The 23,373-nt window shown below is 33.8% G+C and overlaps 1 protein-coding gene and 1 pseudogene across 2 annotated transcripts in view; both read right to left on the bottom strand.

The window, feature by feature from the left end:
- HELLS (helicase, lymphoid specific) overlaps nucleotides 1-23,373 on the bottom strand; it is a 28,432-nt gene that overhangs the window by 2,403 nt on the left and 2,656 nt on the right. For both annotated transcript variants that reach the window (XR_006741697.1, XM_045581916.1), the window contains exons 3-19: nucleotides 20,073-20,195; nucleotides 19,890-19,946; nucleotides 17,135-17,171; nucleotides 16,983-17,047; nucleotides 15,629-15,667; nucleotides 14,269-14,493; nucleotides 13,085-13,267; nucleotides 12,452-12,595; nucleotides 8,998-9,194; nucleotides 7,085-7,181; nucleotides 5,760-5,921; nucleotides 5,154-5,293; nucleotides 4,925-5,063; nucleotides 3,723-3,806; nucleotides 3,525-3,644; nucleotides 1,718-1,834; nucleotides 1,221-1,380 (exon numbers count right to left, since the gene is read on the bottom strand). Coding sequence is in view for 1 of the 2 variants with exons in the window: in XM_045581916.1 (XP_045437872.1) it covers nucleotides 1,221-1,380; nucleotides 1,718-1,834; nucleotides 3,525-3,644; nucleotides 3,723-3,806; nucleotides 4,925-5,063; nucleotides 5,154-5,293; nucleotides 5,760-5,921; nucleotides 7,085-7,181; nucleotides 8,998-9,194; nucleotides 12,452-12,595; nucleotides 13,085-13,267; nucleotides 14,269-14,493; nucleotides 15,629-15,667; nucleotides 16,983-17,047; nucleotides 17,135-17,171; nucleotides 19,890-19,946; nucleotides 20,073-20,195 (2,089 nt within the window). In the remaining variant the exon portion in view is untranslated. The remainder of the gene's footprint in view (nucleotides 1-1,220; nucleotides 1,381-1,717; nucleotides 1,835-3,524; nucleotides 3,645-3,722; nucleotides 3,807-4,924; nucleotides 5,064-5,153; nucleotides 5,294-5,759; nucleotides 5,922-7,084; nucleotides 7,182-8,997; nucleotides 9,195-12,451; nucleotides 12,596-13,084; nucleotides 13,268-14,268; nucleotides 14,494-15,628; nucleotides 15,668-16,982; nucleotides 17,048-17,134; nucleotides 17,172-19,889; nucleotides 19,947-20,072; nucleotides 20,196-23,373) is intronic.
- On the bottom strand, nucleotides 20,853-21,172 carry LOC118719321 (annotated as a pseudogene).

The raw sequence follows: 23,373 nt of genomic DNA, 5'->3' as shown, positions 1-23,373 counted from the left end.
AGATTGGGATTCCTTGAGAGCAGACTTTTAAGTTCACTTTGCCTTGAAGTAAATACCAAATTATTTACTTAATGATTAATATTCTACAATTTGATTTAGAAACTTCAAATTTAAATAAGAAACTTAAACCAATGCTTTGACTTAGTTTGTGCTAAATAATTTTTAAAATGTGTAGCTTTGGGACATTTTATTACAAAAAGCTGTTTTTTATATACATGACTAACAACTTAAAATTTACCATATATTTACTTCATTTTTTAGCTTCATTGATTTTTGGTTGTTATATTATATAAGGAGATCCTCCCTTTTCTGGGTGATTTAACAGCATAGTCAGTGAGCATCTCTTAGTTTTCCTTTATTGGCAGTAGGGCTTATACCTAGTATTAATGCTGCTTCTCATTTTGGGTTCAAACCCACCTCTATAATAGCCAACACTGAAAGGAGACTTTGAAAAAACCTTGTTTTACTTGAGGCACCATATGCTTCATGGCTTGCAAAGCATAAGTTCAACTGTGACCACTGTACTGGCCATGGCTCTGGCTCGGCTCCCCTGCCTCCACTGAGAACAGGGTTCATCCCAGCCCTCCCGCTGCTACCAGAAAGCAAGGGTGCCAGAGTGGGGACCAAAGGTCCACCGTCAAATATTTTTTGAATAGTTGAACAAAGTAAATTGATTTGTTTATAGCACTACTCAGTATTTTTAACATCCTAGAATTTAATATATTAAACTTGCAAGAAGAGGTTTGCAAGTTTTCTTAATTCTTTTGACAAACAAAGCTCTTATTAAGAATTAAGTATCAATGCTCGGCTGATGTGATCCACCAACCAGGAGGTCAGGGCACGTGCCTGGGCTGCTGGCTCGATCCCCTGTAGGGGATAGTGGGAATCAATGATTCTCTCATCATTGATATTTCTCTCTTCCTGAAATCAATACAAATTAAAAAAGAAAAAAAGAATAAGCATGAACATCATTTCAAATTCCTATGACATATTTCAGATAGGCACTTTGATATTATCCTTTTGTTCCTCATCTAGAAACTCCCTAATGTTTTCCTTTTATGTCTATGGTCACTAACTTAGGTCTTTCTTTACAGCTTCAAGTTTCCTTCTGCCTGTTTAATAAATCCTGCACTAACCATGCTCACTCATTTTTTTTTTACAAAGAAAATAACACAAATCCACAACACAACAACTGAAGCAAAAAAGAAAGTGGTATTTACTTTTGTGGATGATCAATTTTTCCAATTTTCTTTTAGCAGCTGCTCTTTCCACAATTTTCTGATCAACAGTGTTTGCTGTAACAAGACGATATACAACAACTGGCTTTGTCTGACCGATTCTATGACATCTATCCTGGGCCTGAAGATCAGACTGAGGATTCTTAAAGAAAAACAACATTGAACAAGGTAAGGTTTATATTATTTAAATTTATACTATGTGTGGATAAAGTCAACATGCATGATCTTTTAATAGTGCCTTAACTTAGACTTCTACATTGGCATAATTGATAGAGTATGTTCCAGCCTATACACACAGGACACCTGATTAAATTATTTACTTAAAATGGATACCTTTTCAAAACAGATAAATGAAACTGCAAAGTATACAATAAAAGATTAAAAAAAACTCAGAATGTAATGATACTGCAAAGTATACAATGAAAGATTTAAAAAACTCAGAATATAATGATAATCAGCACATTATACTTGCAACTTACCCAATCACTATCATAAATGATAACTGTATCTGCTGCAGTCAAATTAATGCCCAGGCCACCAGCTCGTGTACTCACTAAAAAGATAAACACCTCTGGATCTGTGTTAAAGTTGTGCATCTAAAAGCAAAAAAGGATGAGAACACAGGAGTTAACAAACTTCTATCTGGAAAGAGGTTAGGGTGCTGCCTGTGTAGCAGCCATCTCACAGCCATGTGTTTGCCAGGAAAGGAAGTGGGAGGTCAGTGGTGGGCTCTTCAAACTGGCTGTGAGTTCTTCAGCATCCAAAGGGCACTTGATGAAAGGTAAATACTGAAAACCCCAGAAGCCATAAAATGTGAAAAAGACCAATTTTCTGAAAAGACAAAATCGCTGAAGATGTTCTTCTCACAACACACACACAAAAAAATCATAGGCCTATTTCCCAGATTGTGGAAAAAAAAAAAAACCCGAGGGGCCCTAGGATATGCTGTATCAATTTGGGGCTTGAAACTGAACAGCACAGGCCAGAAACACCATGCTCCATGCCTACTTGACTGACCCTTAATAAAAACTCGGGAAGTCAAGGTTTAGTTGAGTTTCCCTGGTTTACTTAACATGTGTTATTACAAATTGTTGCCGGGATAATTGAGTGCTGCCTGTGTGAATCCACTAGAAATTCAGTTTCTTCTGGACTTTACCTACGTAACTTTTCTCTTTGCCAATTTTAATCAGTATTGTTTCACTGTAATAAACCATAACCATGAGAGACATTAAGAAAAATATAAACACTTTAAGTAAAAACAGATTATTTTTAATTAAGGGAGGTCAAATCAATCACTTGGATCTATGAAACAACTGTTAGGCTGGCAGGGTGGCTTAGTCGGTTGCAGCATCATCCTGTTCACCAAAAGGTTGTGGGTTGGGTTGCTGATTGGGTGTGTATGAGAGGCAACTGATCAATGTTTCTCACACCAATTTTTTCCCCTCTCTCTAAAATCATTAAACATATCCATGGGTAAGGCTTAAAAGAAAAGTTATGTTCTCAGGTCTTAAAGAAAATCTACATTACAAGGGAAGTTTAAGGGAGACCATTTACTATTAGAAAAGAATATTAAAAAATTAAAAAATATTAGAAGGGAAAATCTAGGCCACCCATTTGCAAAAAGAAAAAAAGAAGTGATAAAAGCCGAAATTGGTGGGCTAGGAGATGGGGCAGGCAGGAAAGATGGATTATTCTGAGGGAGCATGAGGAAATTTTTTGAGCAGATGGGTAATGTATCTTGATAGTTTAGGTCATCCTCATAAATGCATTAATCAAAATAACAAATATATAATTAATTTTATTCCCTCAGGGTTGTAAGTATCACCCTAAAAGACAAAATATGCTGAAGTAACTAGAAAGAGACTATCATCTATTATTTTTAAATACAGTAAGAGGATGGAACGTTAAATGGACAGGGTAACAGACTGATGTTATATTATAGCTATGCGATTAAAAATAGTAAAGTTTCAACCGCAGGTTCTAGGTGGGTTTACAGATCACCAAAAAATTCTTTTAATTGCTATTCTTAAAATTTCATAGTAAAACGTTAGAAGTGAAGGAAAGAGCCAAAATGGAGAAGAAATGTTATTCTATAATAGGTATAGTAGAGTTTAAGTAGGATATTAACAAAAGATACACTATGTAACTTGCTAAAGACTAAAAGGTTTTTGCTCTTTTGGATCTATCAATTTGTTAGGTCTATTTTTAATATTACTTCAGAAATTCAGGTAAGAATTTAAAAACAAAACAAAAAACTTTAGTATGTATGACATTAAGAAAACTTACATTTCTCTCTCTCTCTGAATAAGTCATGGATCCATCAAGTCTGCTAAAGTTGAAATTTCTAAAGTGGCAGTAATCAATCAAAATGTCCAACATTCTTGTCATTTGTGAAAAAAGCAGCACCTGAAATTTAAATATATTTTAGTAGCTATATTAATAAAAGAAGAATTAAACAATAAAAAAATCCAACCAAAGTACAACCTTATGACCTCTGGATTTTAGTTCCGGCAGCATTCGATCCAAAATTAAGAATTTCCCAGAATTTGTTATCAATTCTTCATCAACCTTAAAAGGGGACAAAGAAAGAGAAAAAATTATCAAAAAGTAATTATCATGTACTAATAATTTGGCTTTGTCAAAATAAAAGCAATGTGGACAGTTCAATTTTCAAAGACAAAACCTTATAAAATTTAAAAAAACACCCAAAAATAACAAAGTCAAATTAAAAATTTTTTAATCAGAAGATAATTCTTTCTCTAGGAAAGACATGCTCTGAAACTTAAAACACATTTTACAAAAATAAAATTTAGTTTAAGTAGATTTACTCCCTCTACTCTTTCCCCAAAGGCTTTGCATAAGAGAATAAGGTCAAACTTATATATGTTGAGATTTTTTTTTTTTATAACCAAGTATATTTTCAAGAAAATACAATATGTATGAAAATCACTGGTAGAACTCTCAGTAGAAATTAAAACCCAGGAGCTTATATATACCTAGTATTGAAGATTAAGAAATTATTCACTTTCTTGTTAACATAAATTACTTCATTAGATTATCTTTTTTACTTGAATGAAAAATTATAAAGCAGTAATTCTCAAATATGGGAAATTTTGCCTACCATTCCCAGGATGTATTTGGCAGCATCTGGAGGCATTTCAGATTGACACAAAACTGGGGGAAGGAAATACTGCTGGCATCTATTGGCTAGAGGCTAGGGATGCTGCTAAATGGCCTATAATCCACAGGACAGCATCACCTAAACAAAGAAATATACTGGCCCAAAATAGCAGTATTCCCAAGGGTGAGACACTCTGCTGTAAACCACTATGAAACAAGAGTATTAAAGATTACTTAGAACTTATTTCCTAATATTATTAAGCTATTTTTCCATCAAAAGCTGTTTATCTTGCTGCCCAAGAAAGTAATTTTATTTAATCTGAAAATCTGCAACTTATTATCAACTTTTCGGTTTTCTCCTGTGGCTCTGTTGAAATGTAAATGAGCAGCCAGGTTGGTTGCAAGGTGGACAACTAAAGGTGTCTCTCAAATAGACAGCAAGTGAAACAGAGGGGAAATCAGCTGAGTTACTAAACAACTGTATTTCTAATTTTTCCAATATGGAAAATGACCCAACATTTTAAAAGCACAGAAATCAAAATAGGGCATTATTCAATAGTATTTACCTTAAACTCCTGTGTGACTGGATCTATAGGGTACTCAATCAAATATGGATGGTTACAGCATTTACGGAGTAGCATCATTATGTTCTGCAGCTTCAGATCAACTTCAGATTCTACAGGAATATTCACTTCTGCAACAGCTCTATAAAAAATATATAATCCATGAATACGAGAAATATGAGAAATATGAAAAACTATCAGTTTAAAGGATACTTTATTTTTAAATTCACACCTTTCTTGGTCAAGCTCTGGCTGTAGCTGACTGATCAAGCTGTCCAATTCATTAGGGGAATCATCTCTTTCGCTGTAATTTATTAATTTCCTTGTTCGCCGTTTTGGTCGTCCAGTGGAACTTAACTGAACTGTTTCTTTCTAAAAAGAGAACAAATGAAAGGAATATCTTTAAAAAGCTACACCTTTAAATTCTAAATACATATAGAACAAGTCAGATCTTCCCTTTACAAGGCAAACGGGAGAACAGATCTATTGGTTGTACAAAAGAGAAATGCATAACCTTAAGTATTTTGAGAAAAAAATAGACACATAAAGTAGTGAAAAACCTGGGTAGTTAAGCAAAATTTAACGGTCTCCTAATTTTCACTGATAAGATAATCACATTCCACTTTATTTCTTAAAATATGGTAGGTGACTAAAGAAACAATGTAGGAGACGTCACTTAAATTTTAGGACCATAGTATTACTGGCCTTATGCCTTGCACTTCAGTTAGAAATTCACTCTTATTACATAAGTCCCGAAAACAGGTGATTAGCCCAAGACTGGAAACCACGAAATTTTCTATGCCAGCTGTCTGATACAGTGCATTTCAAACCACACTACCTCACTGGCTCCAAACATGTTGGCAATGGTACGGTTCACGATGGCTGTGTAAAAGGTCTCTTGTTTCTTTGAAAGTGGTGCATAAACCACTACTTCTCGTTTAGGGGGAACTTCAAGAGCAACATCAGATTTTAGTCTTCTCAGTAAGAACGGTGTTAGAATCTAAAATTTAGACATGAAGAAACACATGTGGATATTGTACATTCTTATATTTTAGGGAATACTCTCCCAAAAGGTCCCTTTCCCCCTTTTTCTTTTCTTCCTATATAATTATCAAATCTCAAAAGGTGAGGTAAATGTCTCCTTGAGATTTTCCCCTACCAGGTAACCACATGACAAATTTATAGTATTTACCCATAGCATTTCACAATTTGTTTTCTAATATATACTAAATATTTTAAAAAGCCAATATAGGTTTTGGATTAGTAGAAAAACCAATGAATCAACCAATCAATCCAGAGATGTGGACATGAAAACCTAATATAAATTTTAAAACTTTAGATTTAAAATTACTCTCTCATTAGATATGTGATGACAATTGATTTCCATATTTTTAAAAACATAGAAGCAAAAGGTAATTATACCATTATTAAACTTCTTAGATTTTTTTAAAGAAATTCACCAGAGATAGACAGCTCAGACATTTTACAAGAGAAAGAGAACATGACCAGTGGTGTGTTGGGGCAGGGGTAGGGGAAGAAAAGGAAGCACCTATGGAAATCAGCCCAGAAACAAATATACTTAAAGAAAATTAGCCAAATAAAAGGTAAAATTTTATAGGATACATGAGATTATTTTTACTTCCCATTTCTATACTGTTCCAGATTTTTATCATAAATATATATAAACTTTAAAGTAAAAAAAGTTTATAAGGATTTTGAATAAAATTGTCAAAACACAATCAAGCAGCTTTTTAGGCCCACATACAAAAATAATTTGGTTATTTTTAAAAGATTATGTTTGCTTGAAGTAAAGATAGTTGGATGTGTGGAAACTGATGAACATTAATAATGGATCATGCAAATAAGTAAATTATATAAATATTACTGGCAAACATTGTATTAAAAAAACCACTTAATTTTACTTTTTGAGTGACAAACATCAGTGACCATTAGGAGTCAAATGAATGAATATACATGAAAAAAGTAAAATTTCAAAGAGCACTTGAGTTCTGTTATAAAGCCATGGGGGTGGGGGAATATACATTAAACTTTGGAGGATCCTCATTTTTCAAAATCTACTACAATGAGTTGAAAACAGTTAATCTCTAGGGTTCCTTTTTAATTCTAAGTCTACAGTAAGCGAAATAAGAAAAAAGACAAAACCTGGTGCAGCATATGCAACACATTCTGTTCTCTTTCTTTAGCAATAATATCTTCAGCAGTTTCAGAAAGACTAGTGATATCAAACCAAGATTCAAAGCTGTAAGAGAAATGATTACAAGTTATCACAAATCAGTTATATTAACATGATTTGTTTTGCATTTCTCATTTTATTTTAACCTGACTCTTAAGAAGCAGATATTTTCTTAAAGTGGGCATATTTCTGATTTATATATTAACATAATCTTACAATAGTTAAAAATATATAAACACTAAGGGATATTTATTTTTTCCTTTTAAAAATGCAGACTGCCACTTGCAGCACCTCATGTGGCTGTGTCTGGAGTCTTCGAAGTTTGACCATCCTGTGTTCTCCTACAAATGGACCTGGAGAGCTTGTGTGGCAGGTCTAACAGGGGAGAGCAGCCACTGCGCCACACCTTGACTGAAAAACACCCCTACCAAGGATTGGTCTTCCTCAGCCTAGCGCACAGCTTCAGGAGGAATGCATATGGAGTGATGAGGTAACCTGCTAAAGAATCAACCTGGTGGTCAGATGGGGTGACAGATGTTGCAGCCAGATCAGCCTCACATCCTTGTAAACTAACTTTGAAATCTAAGGCAGTATAGATATAAATTCAGATTTTTACCACCATGTTTTAACTCGGCAGCAATGTATAGGACCTGAAAATGTCCTTAATAAATGTCTATACTAACAATCAGACAGCCTGGCTTTGGGCCAACATTTGGAAACCACAGGTTTCACCTGTATGAGCCCAGACCAGGGTCCGGGCGAGGGAGGAGCCTGCAATCAAGGTATGTGCTCTTGACTGATATCGAACCCAGAACCCTTCAATCTGCAGGCAGACGTTCTATCGAAGTCAACTGGCTAGGGCATATGTTCAACTCTTTGACACACATTTTGTGTGAATAAACATTTTAAAGGTTTATTTTTTTATTTTTTTTTATTTTACAATGATTAAAGGAAAACTATTGAATTGAGAACAATTAAAATATTTGTTAACTTTGTGAAACCTATTCAGATGGTTTTTCCTCATTTTATCCTCACAAAACAATTCAGGGGATAGAAGTTAAATATATCCTCTAACTCACAAGAAAACCTTGGTGTAAATTTACTAGTCAGTCCTCCTCAGTTTGGCTCAGAGGATAGAGCATTGGTCTGTGGATTCAACTGTGCAGAGTTCAATTCCGGTCAAGGGCACCTGCCAGGATTGCAGGCTCTATCCCTAGTAGGGGGCATGCAGGAGGCAGCAAACTGATGTTTCTCCCTCATTAATGATGTTTCACTCTCTCTCCCTTCTTCTCTGAAATTTATATATATATATATATATATATATATATATATATATATATATATATATATACATACACACACACACACATATATATATACACACATATATATATATATATATTTTTTTTTTTAAAAGAGGGAAACGGAGAATTGGTGAGAGGTGATTTAAAAAAAGTACAAACTTCCAGATATAAGTGAATAGGACTGTAATTGATTACAATTAACACTCCTGTATGATATATAGGAAAATTTTTAAGAGAGCGGACCCTAAGAGTTCTTATCACCTCTTTTTAAAAAGGAGAAATACTTTTTCTTATTACTGCAGGTGATAGATGTTAACTAAATCTACTTTAGTAATCATTTCACAATATATAGAGTGATGTATGTTTATTACCTTGCAGTAAACCTGGGGAGAAAACATCACACACACACACAAAAAAAAACACACAGTAAAATATATAATATATACCACAAAGAATTTGCCAAAAAGCTATTATCTTAATTTAGCTATCTAGAATAAAGGTATTAACTTTAACTAAGAACACAGTATTTGAAAAGATTAGGGAAACATAGAAAGAGTTCAAATGACTGGCTTACCTACCTTTTCAAGTCATCAAATACATCAGGCAACAAAAAGTTTAGCAGTGACCAAAGTTCTGATAAATTGTTTTGCAAGGGAGTCCCAGTCAAAAGAAGTTTGTTATCCGCATTAAATCGTTTTAACTCCCTGATTAGACGGCACTTCATGTTCTTAATCCGGTGTCCTTCATCTACTATTAAGTATTTCCAATAGCAATGCTGAAAAAGAATTTAGGAAAAATTTTTTTTATGATACTGCACAATTTTTCCTAAAAACAATTCTGAAAATAAAACCTTTATTCGAGATGAATGTTAGATTTTAACAAACTGCATTTCTGTTTATTGAGATAATGCTTTCCTTTGATCTATTAAAAGGATAATTTTCCTGCCCGGTTTGGCTCAGTGGACAGAGCATCGGCCTATGGATTGAAGGGTCCCAGGTTTGATTCCAGTCAAGGGCATGTACCTTGGTTGCGGGAACATCCCTGGTAGAAGTGCAGGAGGCAGCTGATCAATGTTTCTCTATCATCGATGTTTCTAACTATCCCTCTCCCTTACTCTCTGTAAAAAAAAAAAAAAAAAAAATCAATAAAATATACATATTTTAAAAAGGATTAACTTTCCTACACTAAATAGACCTCAGTTGGCCGGGAACTAAAAATTAAAGCCTACCTATTAAGTATTTAAGATTTTTTCCAGCCGAAACTGGTTTGGCTCAGTGGATAGAGCGTTGGCCTGCGGATTGAAAGGTCCCGGGTTCGATTCCAGTCAAGGGCATGTGCCTTGGTTGCGGGCACATCCCTGTAGGGAGTGTGCAAGAGGCAGCTGATCGATGGTTCTCTCTCATCAATATTTCTAGCTCTCTATCCCTCTCTCTTCCTCTCTGTGAAAAAAAATCAATAAAATATATATTTTTCCATTCACATTATATAGTGTCTTTAATTTTCCATCCTAATGCATTGTCAAATTTTGATTAAAGAACTAAAGAACTGAAAGCTTTTCTCTGAAAAATAAAACAGCATTACAATTTTTGTTTTTAAGATGGACACTATAAACTGTGGTATAAGTTTTTACATAGTGACTGGTTTACTTAGGTTTCCCCTTTCTTCTGGAGCTAGGTTTCATTTTTATCTTTGTGGAAAGCCATCCATTTAGTTTTACTGTGTTGTCATGAAAATTGTTTTAACTTCCCATTTTTAATAGCTGTATTTTCTCTTTTACCTTGACCAGGTCAACTTAAAGTTCATCTCTTTTATTGGGTCGGCATGTAAGTAATTGCGGGTTTCACACATATGGCTTCAGTTGAATTTTTAGGTTTGCAGATGTAGTAAAAATGTAAAACACATTTTGTTATTTGATAGTTGGCTATTCAGCTGTTAATCAGTAAAAAAAGTTTTTTGATCTGTTTTGTAGTTTTCGTTTGGCGTTCGTTGAAAAATGGAAAATCAAAAGGAACATTTTCGTCATATTTTGATTTTTTATTTCCACAAAGGGAAAAACGCATCGCAAGCTCATAAAAAGTTATGTGCTGTTTATGGTGATGAAGCCTTAAAAGAACGGCAGTGTCAAAATTGGTTTGCCAAATTTCGTTCTGGTGATTTTTCACTCAAAGATGAAAAACGCTCTGGTCGTCCAGTTGAAGTTGATGACGCCCTAATCAAAGCAATAATCAATTCGGACTGTCACAGTACAACACGTGAGATTGCAGAGAAGCTTCATGTATCACATACATGCATTGAAAATCACTTAAAACAACTTGGCTATGTTCAAAAACTCGATACATGGGTTCCTCACGAACTGAAAGAATCACAGTTAACGCAACACATTAGCAGCTGCGATTTGCTAAAGAAACGTAATGAAAAATGATCCATTTTTAAAACGACTGATAACTGGCGATGAAAAATGGGTTGTTTACAACAATATCAAGCGGAAAAGATCGTGGAGCAGGCCAGGTGAACCAACTCAAACAACATCAAAAGCTGATATTCATCAAAAGAAGGTTTTGTTATCAGTTTGGTGGGATTACAAAGGAATTGTCTACTTTGAACTCTTACCACCCAACCGAACGATCAATTCTGATGTCTACATTGAACAACTAATGAAATTAAACAATGCAGTTGAAGAAAAGCGGCCCAAATTGACAAATCGAAAAGGTGTTGTATTCCATCATGACAATGCAAGGCCACACACATCTTTGGTCACTCGGCAAAAATTAATGGAGCTTGGTTGGGATGTTTTGCCACATCCACCATATAGTCCTGACCTTGCACCATCTGATTACTTTTTGTTTCGATCTTTACAAAACTCCTTGAATGGTAAAAATTTCAATAATGATGATGATGTCAAATCGTACCTGATTCAGTTTTTTGCTAATAAAAACCAGAAGTTTTTTGAACGTGGGATTATGATGCTGCCTGAAAGATGGCAAAAGGTCATTGATCAAAATGGGCAATACATTACAGAATAAAGTTATTTAGTTCCATGAAAAAATTGTCTTTGATTTTCTTTAAAAAATCCGCAATTACTTACTTGCCGACCCAATATTTTGTATTGTAAAATAAAAAAATATGCAATATTTCTTGGAAGTATAAAAACCAAACCAGCAAGGATATTCTTGGATAAAAGAATTGTCAAATTGGGGGAAGAGTGTGAAATGAGGCATCTTTAGTATTTTACTTTATATATTCATAGTAGAATGTATTAATTTTATTTAAAGATAAATTTTTTTAAAATATTATGACTAATAAAAATAACTTGGGACTTCTTTTTCTGATAATATGGCAAACCAGGTAACATGAAAAATTTCTCTCTGTAAGCCATCTACTTTAAAAAGCCAAACAAAATATAAAAATATCCTTTATAAATAGGCATAAAAAAAATATATAATGCAATGGAAATAATGATTTTGAAAAATAAATTAGTGAACTCAAGTATTTATACTAATCAGGAATAAAACCCTGCACAACCCCCAATGCCATCAACTGCTAAAACTAGGACAAGGAAGATTATGTTTCAGTATGGGCTGAGTAGGAAGAGCAAAATAATTAATTAGAAAGGTTTTCATGATGATTAGTCTATTATTTATGCATTAAGTAATTAATTCTTATATGTGACTTATCAGGAAGGTACTCTATATTGAGCACATCAGGCAAGGGCCATTTAGCTGATTCTTATTTGATTAAATTTAAGTAAGTTCTATCTATTTAAAGCACATGTTCCAAGACATACCTATAATATATTTACAGATTAGGCCTTATCTGATGGATTCTAACTCACTTAAAATTACATTATGGCTACAAAGCGCAACCAACCTTCATCTGATCTGTTAAAATTAAACAGCTCCTTCAGCTTCTAAGGGGATGTGCACAATACAATCTATTACTTCCATAAAAAAATTTTTTTTAAATGCTACTGGATGATGAGTTATAAAAATGTGATTAATGGATTACAAAGAATCCAATGAAGTTTATTCCCACCTGTAATGCATTGCGGTCTCTCATGGCTATTTCAAATGAAGTGATCACCACAGGATGAATCTGCAGTGTTCCTTTCCGTTGGTGAATCTTCCTTACCAATTTTCGACGTTCCTCCTGGGTCCCGTGATATAACATAGTAGGTATCTAAAAGATTTTACATAAAAATTTGAAAATATAACCACCATTTTTGAGATACTTGTAATCAATTAATTCTAATAAATTATTGGACTACTATGGGAGAATTAAAAAGCCTTAAGAATCAATCAAATGTAAGCCAACACAGATTACGAAGATACCTCTAAAATGTTTCTTATAAGTCAAAAATGTGACAAAAAAAATATATATGGAAGGAAAACAACCATAATAAGAATAGAATTAAAGAATAAAATCTACCTAGGTCTATTTCAAGTGAACCAAATTATCCAATACACAGAAAATCATCCATCGATATTTTTTGGCAATAAGTCCAATAGTACTAATACTTATTCATCTTTTTGAACTTCAACTAGGTATTGATGAGATTGAAATATAATGTATTTACTCAGAAATCAATATAATTATAGTAAGAGATCTATAATTCATACAACAAAACAAACATTTGAAATTATATATACGAAAGGAAACATGACTTACTTCTGGGGAAAACCTTTGGAATTCAGCTATCCAGTTAGGAAGGGTAGATAATGGGCCACAGACAAGAAAAGGTCCAGGTACTCCTCTCTCAATCATCAAGGCGATTGTAGCAATGCACTGAACTGTCTTTCCCAATCCCATTTCATCTGCTAAAATGCCATTAATTCCATTTTCCCAAAGCATCTGGACAAAATAATGAACACTGCATTTAAATTCTCATATAATCTCCTACTGAATTAGCAACTGTGTTTTTTTTTTTTTTTTTACCCAAAGATAGTAATGATGAGACTGACATATTAATAAGTTATAATACTTGCAGGCAGGACAGTATCAAAATCATAAATATGTTGGTAGCCTTGAGTAAGAATTTTCACTGAAAAATTATTATATTTTTAAATTGATTTCAGAGAGGAGAGGAAGAGATACAGAAACATTAATAATGGGAATAATTGATCGGCTGCCTCCTGCTTGTCCCCACTGGGATTGAGCCTGTGAACCTGGCACGTACCCTAACTGGGAATCAAACTATGACCTCCTGGATGGATCATAGGTTGATGCTCAACACTGAGGCACTCCCAAGAGGCAGATAATTTTCACTTTTAAAGATTTTTCTTGGAGAGAGAAACATCGATATGAATGAAAGCAAGCACTGATCTCCTGCCTCCTGTATCCCAACTGGGGATGGCGCCCAAAACTCAGGCATATGCTCTGCCTTGACCGGGAACCAAATCTGCAAACTTTAGATGCACAGGACCAACCAATAATTGAGCAACACAGGCGAGGGCAAGATAACTTTCACTTTTAAAAATTTACTCTGTGCTAAAACCGGTTTGACTCAGTGGATAGAGCATGCTTGAGGACTGAAGGGTCCAAGGTTCAATTCCACTCAGGGTCATGTACCTTGGCTGTGGGCACATCCCGTGGGGGGCGTGCAGAAGGCAGCTGATAAATGTTTCTCTCTAATCGATGTTTCTAGCTCCTTGTCCCTCTCCCTTCCTCCTTGTAAAAAAATCAAAATATATTAAAAAAAAAATTTTACTGAGTAAATAAGAAAACAAGTATTCACACACAAATGTTTTACATGAAATAGTGAAAATGGAAGAAACAACTCAACTGATGTTACATTAATTGGTTATTATATAGAAATTAACTGCTATCTTGTATTAAGATTAAGAATTCATTACCCTGAGCCATTCCATGCCTTCTACTTGGTACCAACGCATCACACCGCCTGTAAAATGTTTTGGCTGCTGAAAGGGTACAGGCTGTCCATTATATTTCCGAACTGGGTCAAAAAAGAGTTTAGTATTCTGCCTAACCGTTTGCGACAATCTATCTTTAATTATACTATTTGAGTCTTTGTTTTTCTGAAGATCTTCTACACAGAGATTAGAAGAGGAGCTTTCATCCTATAAAGAAAAAAGTTTTAATTAGAAGTTTGATACACACTGCTACTTGATACTCTCTACTTAATAAAGAATGTTAACTGTTAAAATTTACCCAGTGCTACAGCATTAAGTATGTAGAAATAAAACCCTAGCTGAAACCTGTTTGGCTCAGTGGATAGAGCGTTGGCCTGAGGACTGAAGGGTCCCGGGTTCGATTCTGGTCAAGGACATGTACCTTGGTTGCAGGCACATAACCAGTAGGGGGTGTGCAGGAGGCAGCTAATCGATGTTTCTCTCTCATCGACGTTTCTAGCTCTCTATCCCTCTCCCTTCGTCTCTGTAAAAAATCAATAAAATATATTTTTTTAAAAAGAAAAAAAAGAAATAAAACCCTAGACATAGTTACCTTTCCCCCAAATGCAAAGCAACTGGGGGGAGAAAGACACTTTTGAAAAGACTTTTACGATTATACCTCCTTCCCAAAACTCTTAAGTTCTACCAAATTTAACTATTTCCTTCACCCACATAATTGATGTCTATAAAAGAAAAAACAATTTCCTTTCAAGGAACATAGAAACATTTACTTCAAAATAAGTAATTACTTTCATTGCAGGGAAAGCGTAAAGTAAGTAAAGTTTAAAAATTCACACTATCACCCCCAAGAATGTAAATTTATCTGTTTGTGACACTCAGCACCAATTATGACCAATGACAGATTTTATTGGTTTGGGACCTCCACAACTCTATTTTAAGAATGTGAAAATGGCAGAAACTGGTTTTGCTCAGTGGTCGGTCTGAGGACTGGGACGTCCCAGGTTCAATTCTGGTCAAGGGCATGTGCGTTGGTTGGAGGAACAACCCGGTGAGGGGTGTGCAGGAGGCAGCTGGTCAATGTTTCTAGCTCTCTATCCCTCTCCTTCCTCTCTGTAAAACATTAATAAAATATATATTTTTAAAAATGTGAAAATGAGGATTCAGTTAATTCTTAGGAAAAGTCTAATATAAATGATGTCACAACTGGACATGCTATGGGAAAAGCAAATGGACACTTCTGAAAGGCTAGGAAATCAGGTAAATGGTGAGAAAAAAGTATACTGGTTAAAAGAATCAAAGAAAATAAAATTCTTAAATTTAATACCTATTTTAAATCTCTTACCTCATTCTTCTTATTTTTTTTAGCAACAGACAAAATTTCCTAGAAAATTGAGAAAACAAAATAAAAATGTATATGGTTCATTCATATACTTAACCCAACATTTAGTGCTCCGATTTTATGCCAGAAAAATGGGGATAAGGCTCTCATGGTAATTAAAATAGATCTCAAATTGAAAGTCCGCAGGCAAAATTAAACCTATAGTGTCTTATAAAATTGTTAATTAGGTAGCAATAAATTGGGATATTTACTCCTGAATTTTCCATTTTTTAAAGTCTAAATAAATGAGGTCCAAATTCACACATGGTCAACAGTGCTCTAGTAAAGAAGCTGACAAACTATACCCTGTGTACCAACTCCAGCTGGCAACCTGTTTTTATAAAGTTTAATTAGATAAAAGTCAGGCTCATTTGTTTACAGTATATCTATGCTTGCTTTCAGGCTACAACAGCCAAAATTCAGGGTTGAATAGTTACCCATCAATTTGTGACTACTCCTATTACTTAAGAATTCCCAAAAGTATTATAATCTCAACTCCAGCACACTTTAGGCCTCTGTGCAGACATCTGAATTTACAATCCTGCACAACTGGCAAAGAGAAGTTGAAAATACAGAATAAAAGAGTTCTGATTTGTGTGGAGACAGTACCTAGTGTCACCTAGTGACTTAGGCAATACTACAAACATTTGATGAATTAAATTTACAACGGTGTGATTGGCTAAAGGTCAACAAACCTCAGTAACATGTTTTCAACTGCAGGTTGAGTGTGTTCCATAATCAACTAAGTGGGTACTGACTATTATTTTTTAAATGGGGGCTGGGTAAGGAGAAATATCTGTAAAGACAATAATTATGTGAAATTTTAAATTTTACACTTTATTAACATGTAAAGAACTTGAATTTTTAAATTTCAGGTAAAAGAAAAAGTTTGTAGGTAATAAAGTTAGAATTTTTTAATAAAAGAATGTGATGCATTAAAATATGTTTAAGGGAACATTTAAGGTTTGTCATAACTGAAGACGTTCTTTTATTAGTTCCTATTCTGAGGCCACAAGTGAGAAGATAAAAAAGGGTCTGGTTTTAGAAACGAGTATGTGATCTTAGTTCCCTAATGGTCTTCAAGAAGGAAAAAGAACAAAATTCTTAAGGTTTTGAGGTTTCAATATATTATAATAATTTATGACTAGGCCAAGCTCATGTTCCTTTAACAAATAGGAAGATGATACCATCTTCTTCCCTCAAACACCTAATGTGCTCAAGTAGGTAACCGCAATCCATTCAGCTTTAATAGTTTAAAACCCACAAAAAGATTTTACTGAACACTGAATCTAATGTGCCCTTCCCCCTTTATTTTTACCTCTTTTGACATGACCTCTGAAATATTGTATGATTCATCTTCTCTTCCTCTTTTCTTTCTCACAACTGTAAAAAAAATTTTATTTAATTTTTGATAGGAAATAATGCAAAAATATAAACACATATTCTCAAGACGAGAATAAGGAAATTTACCTGGATTCTCTTCACTTGCAGCAATGGAACTTTTACCCTACAGGACAAGGATTTAGAACATTATTTTTCTAAGGAGTGCTGTGGCATTGTATATTAAAATGAAATTAAGTAAATGTTCCTTGCAGTTGAACCACATCCACAACTCTTTATTTTTATACTTACCAACTCATAACCTTTCTCTGTACTTTTCTAATATAATTTATTAGTAACCAAAACCCTCTATTTTCTTCATTTTTTTTATTTTACAAGAAAATTTTCAAAGTTAAACATAAAAGACATTTTTATTTTGAAATTCCCATGTACATCTTCTATGCTTATGCTGAAGATATTCAACTGGTATTAAATAAAAGTAGTACTCATTTTCAGTGAAATTAAAGTTAAATACAATGAAAAGTAGAAATAAAATACTGACTAAAAACATAGCAAGAGAAGATAAGGGAGAGGAAGAAATGTTCAAACACAGTTTGACACAGAGCTGGAAAAAAATTAAGAAGCAGGTAAACATGTATGATAAATGAAAATGACCAATAAACTCAAATAATGAGAGAAAAAGAGGGTTCAAAATGAAAATACCAAGAGACTGATGAGATGGAATAGACAAAATTTAATAATTTGCAACTTTAGAACAAAGCGGAGATGGGGGTACGGGGAACAAACCCTGGTAATAAAAATTATCTAGAAAAAAGTGAAGGATGAATTAAATCAATAGGCCTGAAGGGTATAGATTAAAAGGTTAAATTAGTAAAATTATCTTAGAAGTGCTTATTTTTTCTTTAAAAAAACAAAATAAGTCCCTGAAATCAACAACAAATTACTATATCAGTTTTTGAAAACCACTTTAGTTGCAATATTATCAACTATGTACATTAACATCATCACTAACCACACTAAGAATGAAATAACTGAACTTAAAAATACCCTACCTAATAAATAAATAAATAAATAAATAAATAAATAAATACCCTACCTATTCTCCTATTGGCATTTTGATATTTCCTAATAAAAGCAGTTTGGTACTGGAACTAAGTGTTGGGCCTGAAAGTAATCCTGGTATTTTTATTTACCAGATTTGTAATCTTCAGCAAGTAAGTTACAGTGAATTCTCATTCACTAGTTAGGTTCTATAAATTCACTGCAAATAATAAATTAGTGAACACTAAACCACTGCTTCTAGGAGAAATACACGTTTAGGTTCCTGCATTTTCTGGTCCCATTTTTATCAATAGATGAAATATATAACCTTGTTTTTATGTGTGTTGCTATTTTATCTTAACATATATGTTGAAGAACATTGAACTCGGGACCAAAAGCACTGTACCTATTGAAGAAAGCTTTAATAATCTAGGAATTTTCTCCATCATGCACAACACAACCTTCTCAAATTAGAAACACCAGAAAGCACTTTGGCACAATGTGGCTACAGGCCATTTTAAACAGCAAAATCAACAAAAATCACAGCATTAGATAGAACACAAAAAGAACGCCTGTTTATAGTGTGATGGCTTAAGGCAGATCACCACTTGTTTGACCTTAGCAGGAAAACACGTGTTGGGAGATTCAAATTTTTGGCCGTTCTGTACATGCACATGCTTATGAATGTCCATAAAAACACATGTTAATTTTGGGGTTACAAATACATTTTAGTTGGTATGCTAATTTTCAAATACATAATCTGAAAATGAGGATGGATTATAGTGAATCTCCTTGCATCAACTTCTTTAAACGGAGCCCTGGCTAGTGTGGTTCAGTTGGCTGAGCCAACGTCCCATGCACCAAAAGGTTGCAGGTTAGATTCCTGGTCAGGGTACATGCCCTGATTGTAGGCTCAATTCCCTGTAGGGGCCATGCAGAATGCAGTTATCAATGTGTCTCTCAAATAAGTAAAACAGGGATGATAACAGTATCTCTACCTAAAAGCTCTTTTGAGGATTACTAACACGTAAGTACTCAATACATATCACCCTTATTCCTCTTTTCATTAGCACAGGTGTTCTTTATACATTTCCCATCATTATGGCATTAAACAGCCTCACATTGAAACATAATCTTCAAAAAATCACATCTAAAATTCAGGCTAGCTGGATGGATGTGGCTGAGCGTCTACTTAGGAACCAGGTCAAGGTTCGATTCCTAGTCAAGGCAAAAGCCTGGGTTGTGGGCTCCATCCCCAATAGGGGGTGTGCAAGAGGCAGCCAATCAATGTTTCTCTCTCATCATTGATGTTTCTCTTTCTCCCTCTTCCTTCCTCTTTGAAACCAATAAAAATATATATATAAAAATAGAAACAATAAAATTCAGGCTACCCTTAAATGACTATTCTATCATCTGAAATATTATAAGACTATCCTCTCCAATCTGGCCAATTGTTACAGCTATACACAAGCTACAGATTTTGATTATGTCCTGTTATGGCTGTAAGTTGACATGATGAGGTTGAAGATATGAAGAAGAAAGTAATAATTACTGGCTCCAAAAGTACTGGCCACTAATAAAATGCTTTGCAGTATAAACATTTGTAGATTTTTCCCAAATAAAAAAGTAAAATTTTGCATATATGAAATATAGCCCACAGAATAAAACTGAGGTAATACTTTTTAGAGCTCTCCTTCCATATATAAAATATTGAAACAGTTTTACATGTTCCTATAAAGTTTATAACAAAGACAAATTATCAAAGTAAATATATGATCAATAAAGTTGAAAGAATACAAAAGAATTTCTTCAATACAATATGGTCTAGATTACTATACATTACCATAGTAACTTTGGAAGATTCCTTTTTCCTCTCTAATTTCTCTTTCTTCTTCAGTTCCTGCAAAATAATTTTTCTTAGTGTTACAAACAAGGAAATGACAGAAATGTTTTTTCAACTTGATTGTGCGGACAGTTACACAAAACTATATTTGGTCAAAAGTCATCATCAATCACATATACATACCTCTAACTGTTGTTGTTCCATTTTAGTCAATAAAAATTTAGAGTAGATATTGCTTTTTTCAAGCAAATGTTGAAGTCTACGGTACCGTATGTCCACGGACTCTCTATCCCAAGACTTGTGAGCCTATTCAAAGGAAAAGCTTCCATAAGTATTAAAGTTTTTTGTCATACATTGACTTTTTGCATAAGGTATAACCAACACTGGCTAAACAAATGCTCTTTAGATTTAATATACTTCATGTAATTAATGAAAATGTTAAAAGAAAATTAAATAATTTACTAATAAGATTTTATTTCCAAACCAAATACTATTATAAAACAAATAGCTGAAAAAGTGATTCTTGGGTTCAACAGGCAATCTGTGGTATTTTAAAATATTAAACATTTATCATTGTGAATCCACTATTGTATATACTTAGAAATCACTCAACAAATGGTGTGCAAAAGTGATATGTAGTGATTTAAAAATCAATAAAGCAGAACTTTGAAATCAGAAGTTGTACAGAAGTGAAAGGTAAAGTAAAAGGGGAAAACTGGGGAACACAATGCTGCAGGATAGAGAAAAGGCTTGTAAGAAATCAATAGATTTAACACGTTCCAATATTTTAACACAGCTTTACGATTCTGAAAGATGTTCTGTTCCCTCACCAATGGCATTATTTTGTAATTCTAATGTTCTTTCAAATAAAACTGGTATATAAATTTTTTCATTTGATTGTTTGACAACTAAATTCCAACTTGAATTAAGTACTCACTTTCTAACTTTAATTGCAAATACATATTTTTTGTATCCAAAATGTGTTTATTGGGATGGTTTCCCACTCATCTTGATTTGAGGTGCTTTTAGTGCTGCTTCCTTCTGAAGGAGCATCCTTCTGTGAGCCTTGCTTTTCCTCCTGTTGGCTGACAGAGAACAGTGGAGCAACCAACACACAAAACTACCGTTTAAAGACAGTGATGATTTTATAGCATCCTGGGCATTTGACATCCATGAAGAAGGAACTGGGGCTCTGCACCAGATGCTTCTTCTTGTGTATCCTCTTCTCTTCCGGAGAGGGATGGAGGAGATCCTTAGCGAGAGGCATATTGTTGTGGGGAGGTCATCACCACCGGAAAGCTTAATTGCAAATATTTTTAAAGGGACCTTCAACTTAGTAAATGGCAGTAACTGCACATCCAGTATCTGAAATTTCTAAGTATCTACAATAGTGGATTCACATGATAAATGTTTAATATTTAAAAATAGCATAGGACACAAGATAGAAAACATAATGGCAACAAATAGTATAGGTCAGTGGCCCACACACTTTTTTTGTGAAAGGCCAAAGCATATATATTTAAATATCACATGGTTTTTACTGCAAATACTCAATTATGCCTTTTTGCATAGCAGCAGTCATGTATAATATGTTATATTGAACACAAATGTGTTTCAATAAAACTAGTCAACAGGAACATGTCACATCCAATTCATAATTTGCCAACCAGAAACTAAATTCAAAGTAAAGCATTAGGTGGGCTGAAGTGAAACAATTGAGAATTGACTTCACCTACTGAAACCAAAAACTATATGCAAATCCTATCAACCATCAATTCCACTCCCAAGACAAAGACTGTGTGAGTTGGACATAGGTAGCATAATGTAATTAATTTTAAAACCAGGCACCATTTGAATATTGGCTTTTGTATTTCCTAGATCTCTCTAGAGTTTCTTTCAAAATAAATTTAATTTCTATTACAAAATCAAGACACCTACGGATAAAAATAACTAAAGCAACACATTGCAGTACCTGTGGATAAAAATAACTAAAGCAACACATTGCAGAAAAATATTTTTAAAAATATATATTTCTTTGATTTCAGAGAGGAAGGGAGGAGAGGGAGAGAGAAAATTAATGATGAGAATCATTGATCCGCTGCCTCTAGCATGTCCCCAGTACCCAGGCATATGCCTTTAGCTGGAATCAAACCTGGGACCCTTCACAGTCCAAATCAGCTAAGGCTACAGAAAAAATACTTTAAAATCGCCTATCTTATTCATGCAGTTAATCTATTGATACCTTATCAAATTCGATTTTCAGTTCTTTTAGATTTTTCAGTCTTTTACTATTAACAATATACTACTGTGATTACCATAGGCAGTCAATGAATGAGGTAGGCCTTACAAATGGGGAGATTAAATTACTTAGGACTTTATAAAAATGAATTTTTGAATTTTTAACTTTATATATTTGTTTAAAATTTTAGTGAAAATTATTCCGGGCTTAACTTACATATATTTGCTACCTGAAATCCTGTTCACAATAAATTAGCAGCCATTTTTTTTACATTAAAACTTTAAGATGCTATCATGAACAATTTACAATTTATCTAAGTAGAATACTATGCCAATGGTTAACCTTTAAACCCAGTCTCAAGTATTTCAAAGTAATTTTGCAGCAAATCTTATCATTACTTTTTCTTGTCTTAACTTCATTGTTATAGTAAGGTAAATCATAGCTTCATCTGTGGAAAGCTGTGAATGCCTGACAGTAGCGTTAAAATGTTTGCTACTAACAAGAGACCAAAGGCATAAACAAATTCCCTTTGTCTACCCCACGATCTCTCCCAATACAACCCCAGATTTTGGGGGTGGGAAGAGTTATATTTCAGTCTACACAATATAAACTATTTTTTCCTTTTACCTCTCCCGAGATCTCTCACCTTTACCCTCCCCCCACTTCAGACACATTAACGCTGCTCTTAAGTAATTCTAGACTAACAATGGCTTCTTTCTAAAGGAAATGGAGGCGAGAAAAAAAAAAAGAGAACAAGTGTAGCACGTGAATGTCAAAGGCATTGTCCAGGGTCTTTACAATCGTTAAAACCTCCTAAAGCAAAGTAAATGCTTCTCATTAAGGCTTAAGCGGGCTCTTCCTCTCCTAAGTAAATACTTCTAAATATATGCCCATAAGTACTGTGTTTTCTGAAAAGGAATCTTTCCTCTTCTATAGTGAGGTTTTTGGCCCCCAAAGACTTATAGGTAGAGACTCATTTTTAGAACTTTCTTCAAAATCACATAGGAAATACCTTATAAATGTCAAGAGCAAAAATTAATCAAATTATTTCAATACTTACATAAGACAACCTAATAACAATGGAGCACAATATAAGGTTTTCTTTGAACAAATTATACTCTTGTATTAAAAGGATTAAAAATAACTATATGCTTTATTCATGCATGGAAGGACTAAAAGTGGATTAAAAATTGCTGTTAATTGCATAACTGCTTTAAAAAAAAGCTAGCTGTACTATACTTATCT

The sequence above is a fragment of the Pipistrellus kuhlii genome, unplaced genomic scaffold, assembly GCF_014108245.1.
Source record: "Pipistrellus kuhlii isolate mPipKuh1 unplaced genomic scaffold, mPipKuh1.p scaffold_m20_p_15, whole genome shotgun sequence".
In the NCBI taxonomy this organism is placed as follows: domain Eukaryota; kingdom Metazoa; phylum Chordata; class Mammalia; order Chiroptera; family Vespertilionidae; genus Pipistrellus; species Pipistrellus kuhlii.
This window is presented reverse-complemented; position numbering and strand designations above follow the sequence as displayed.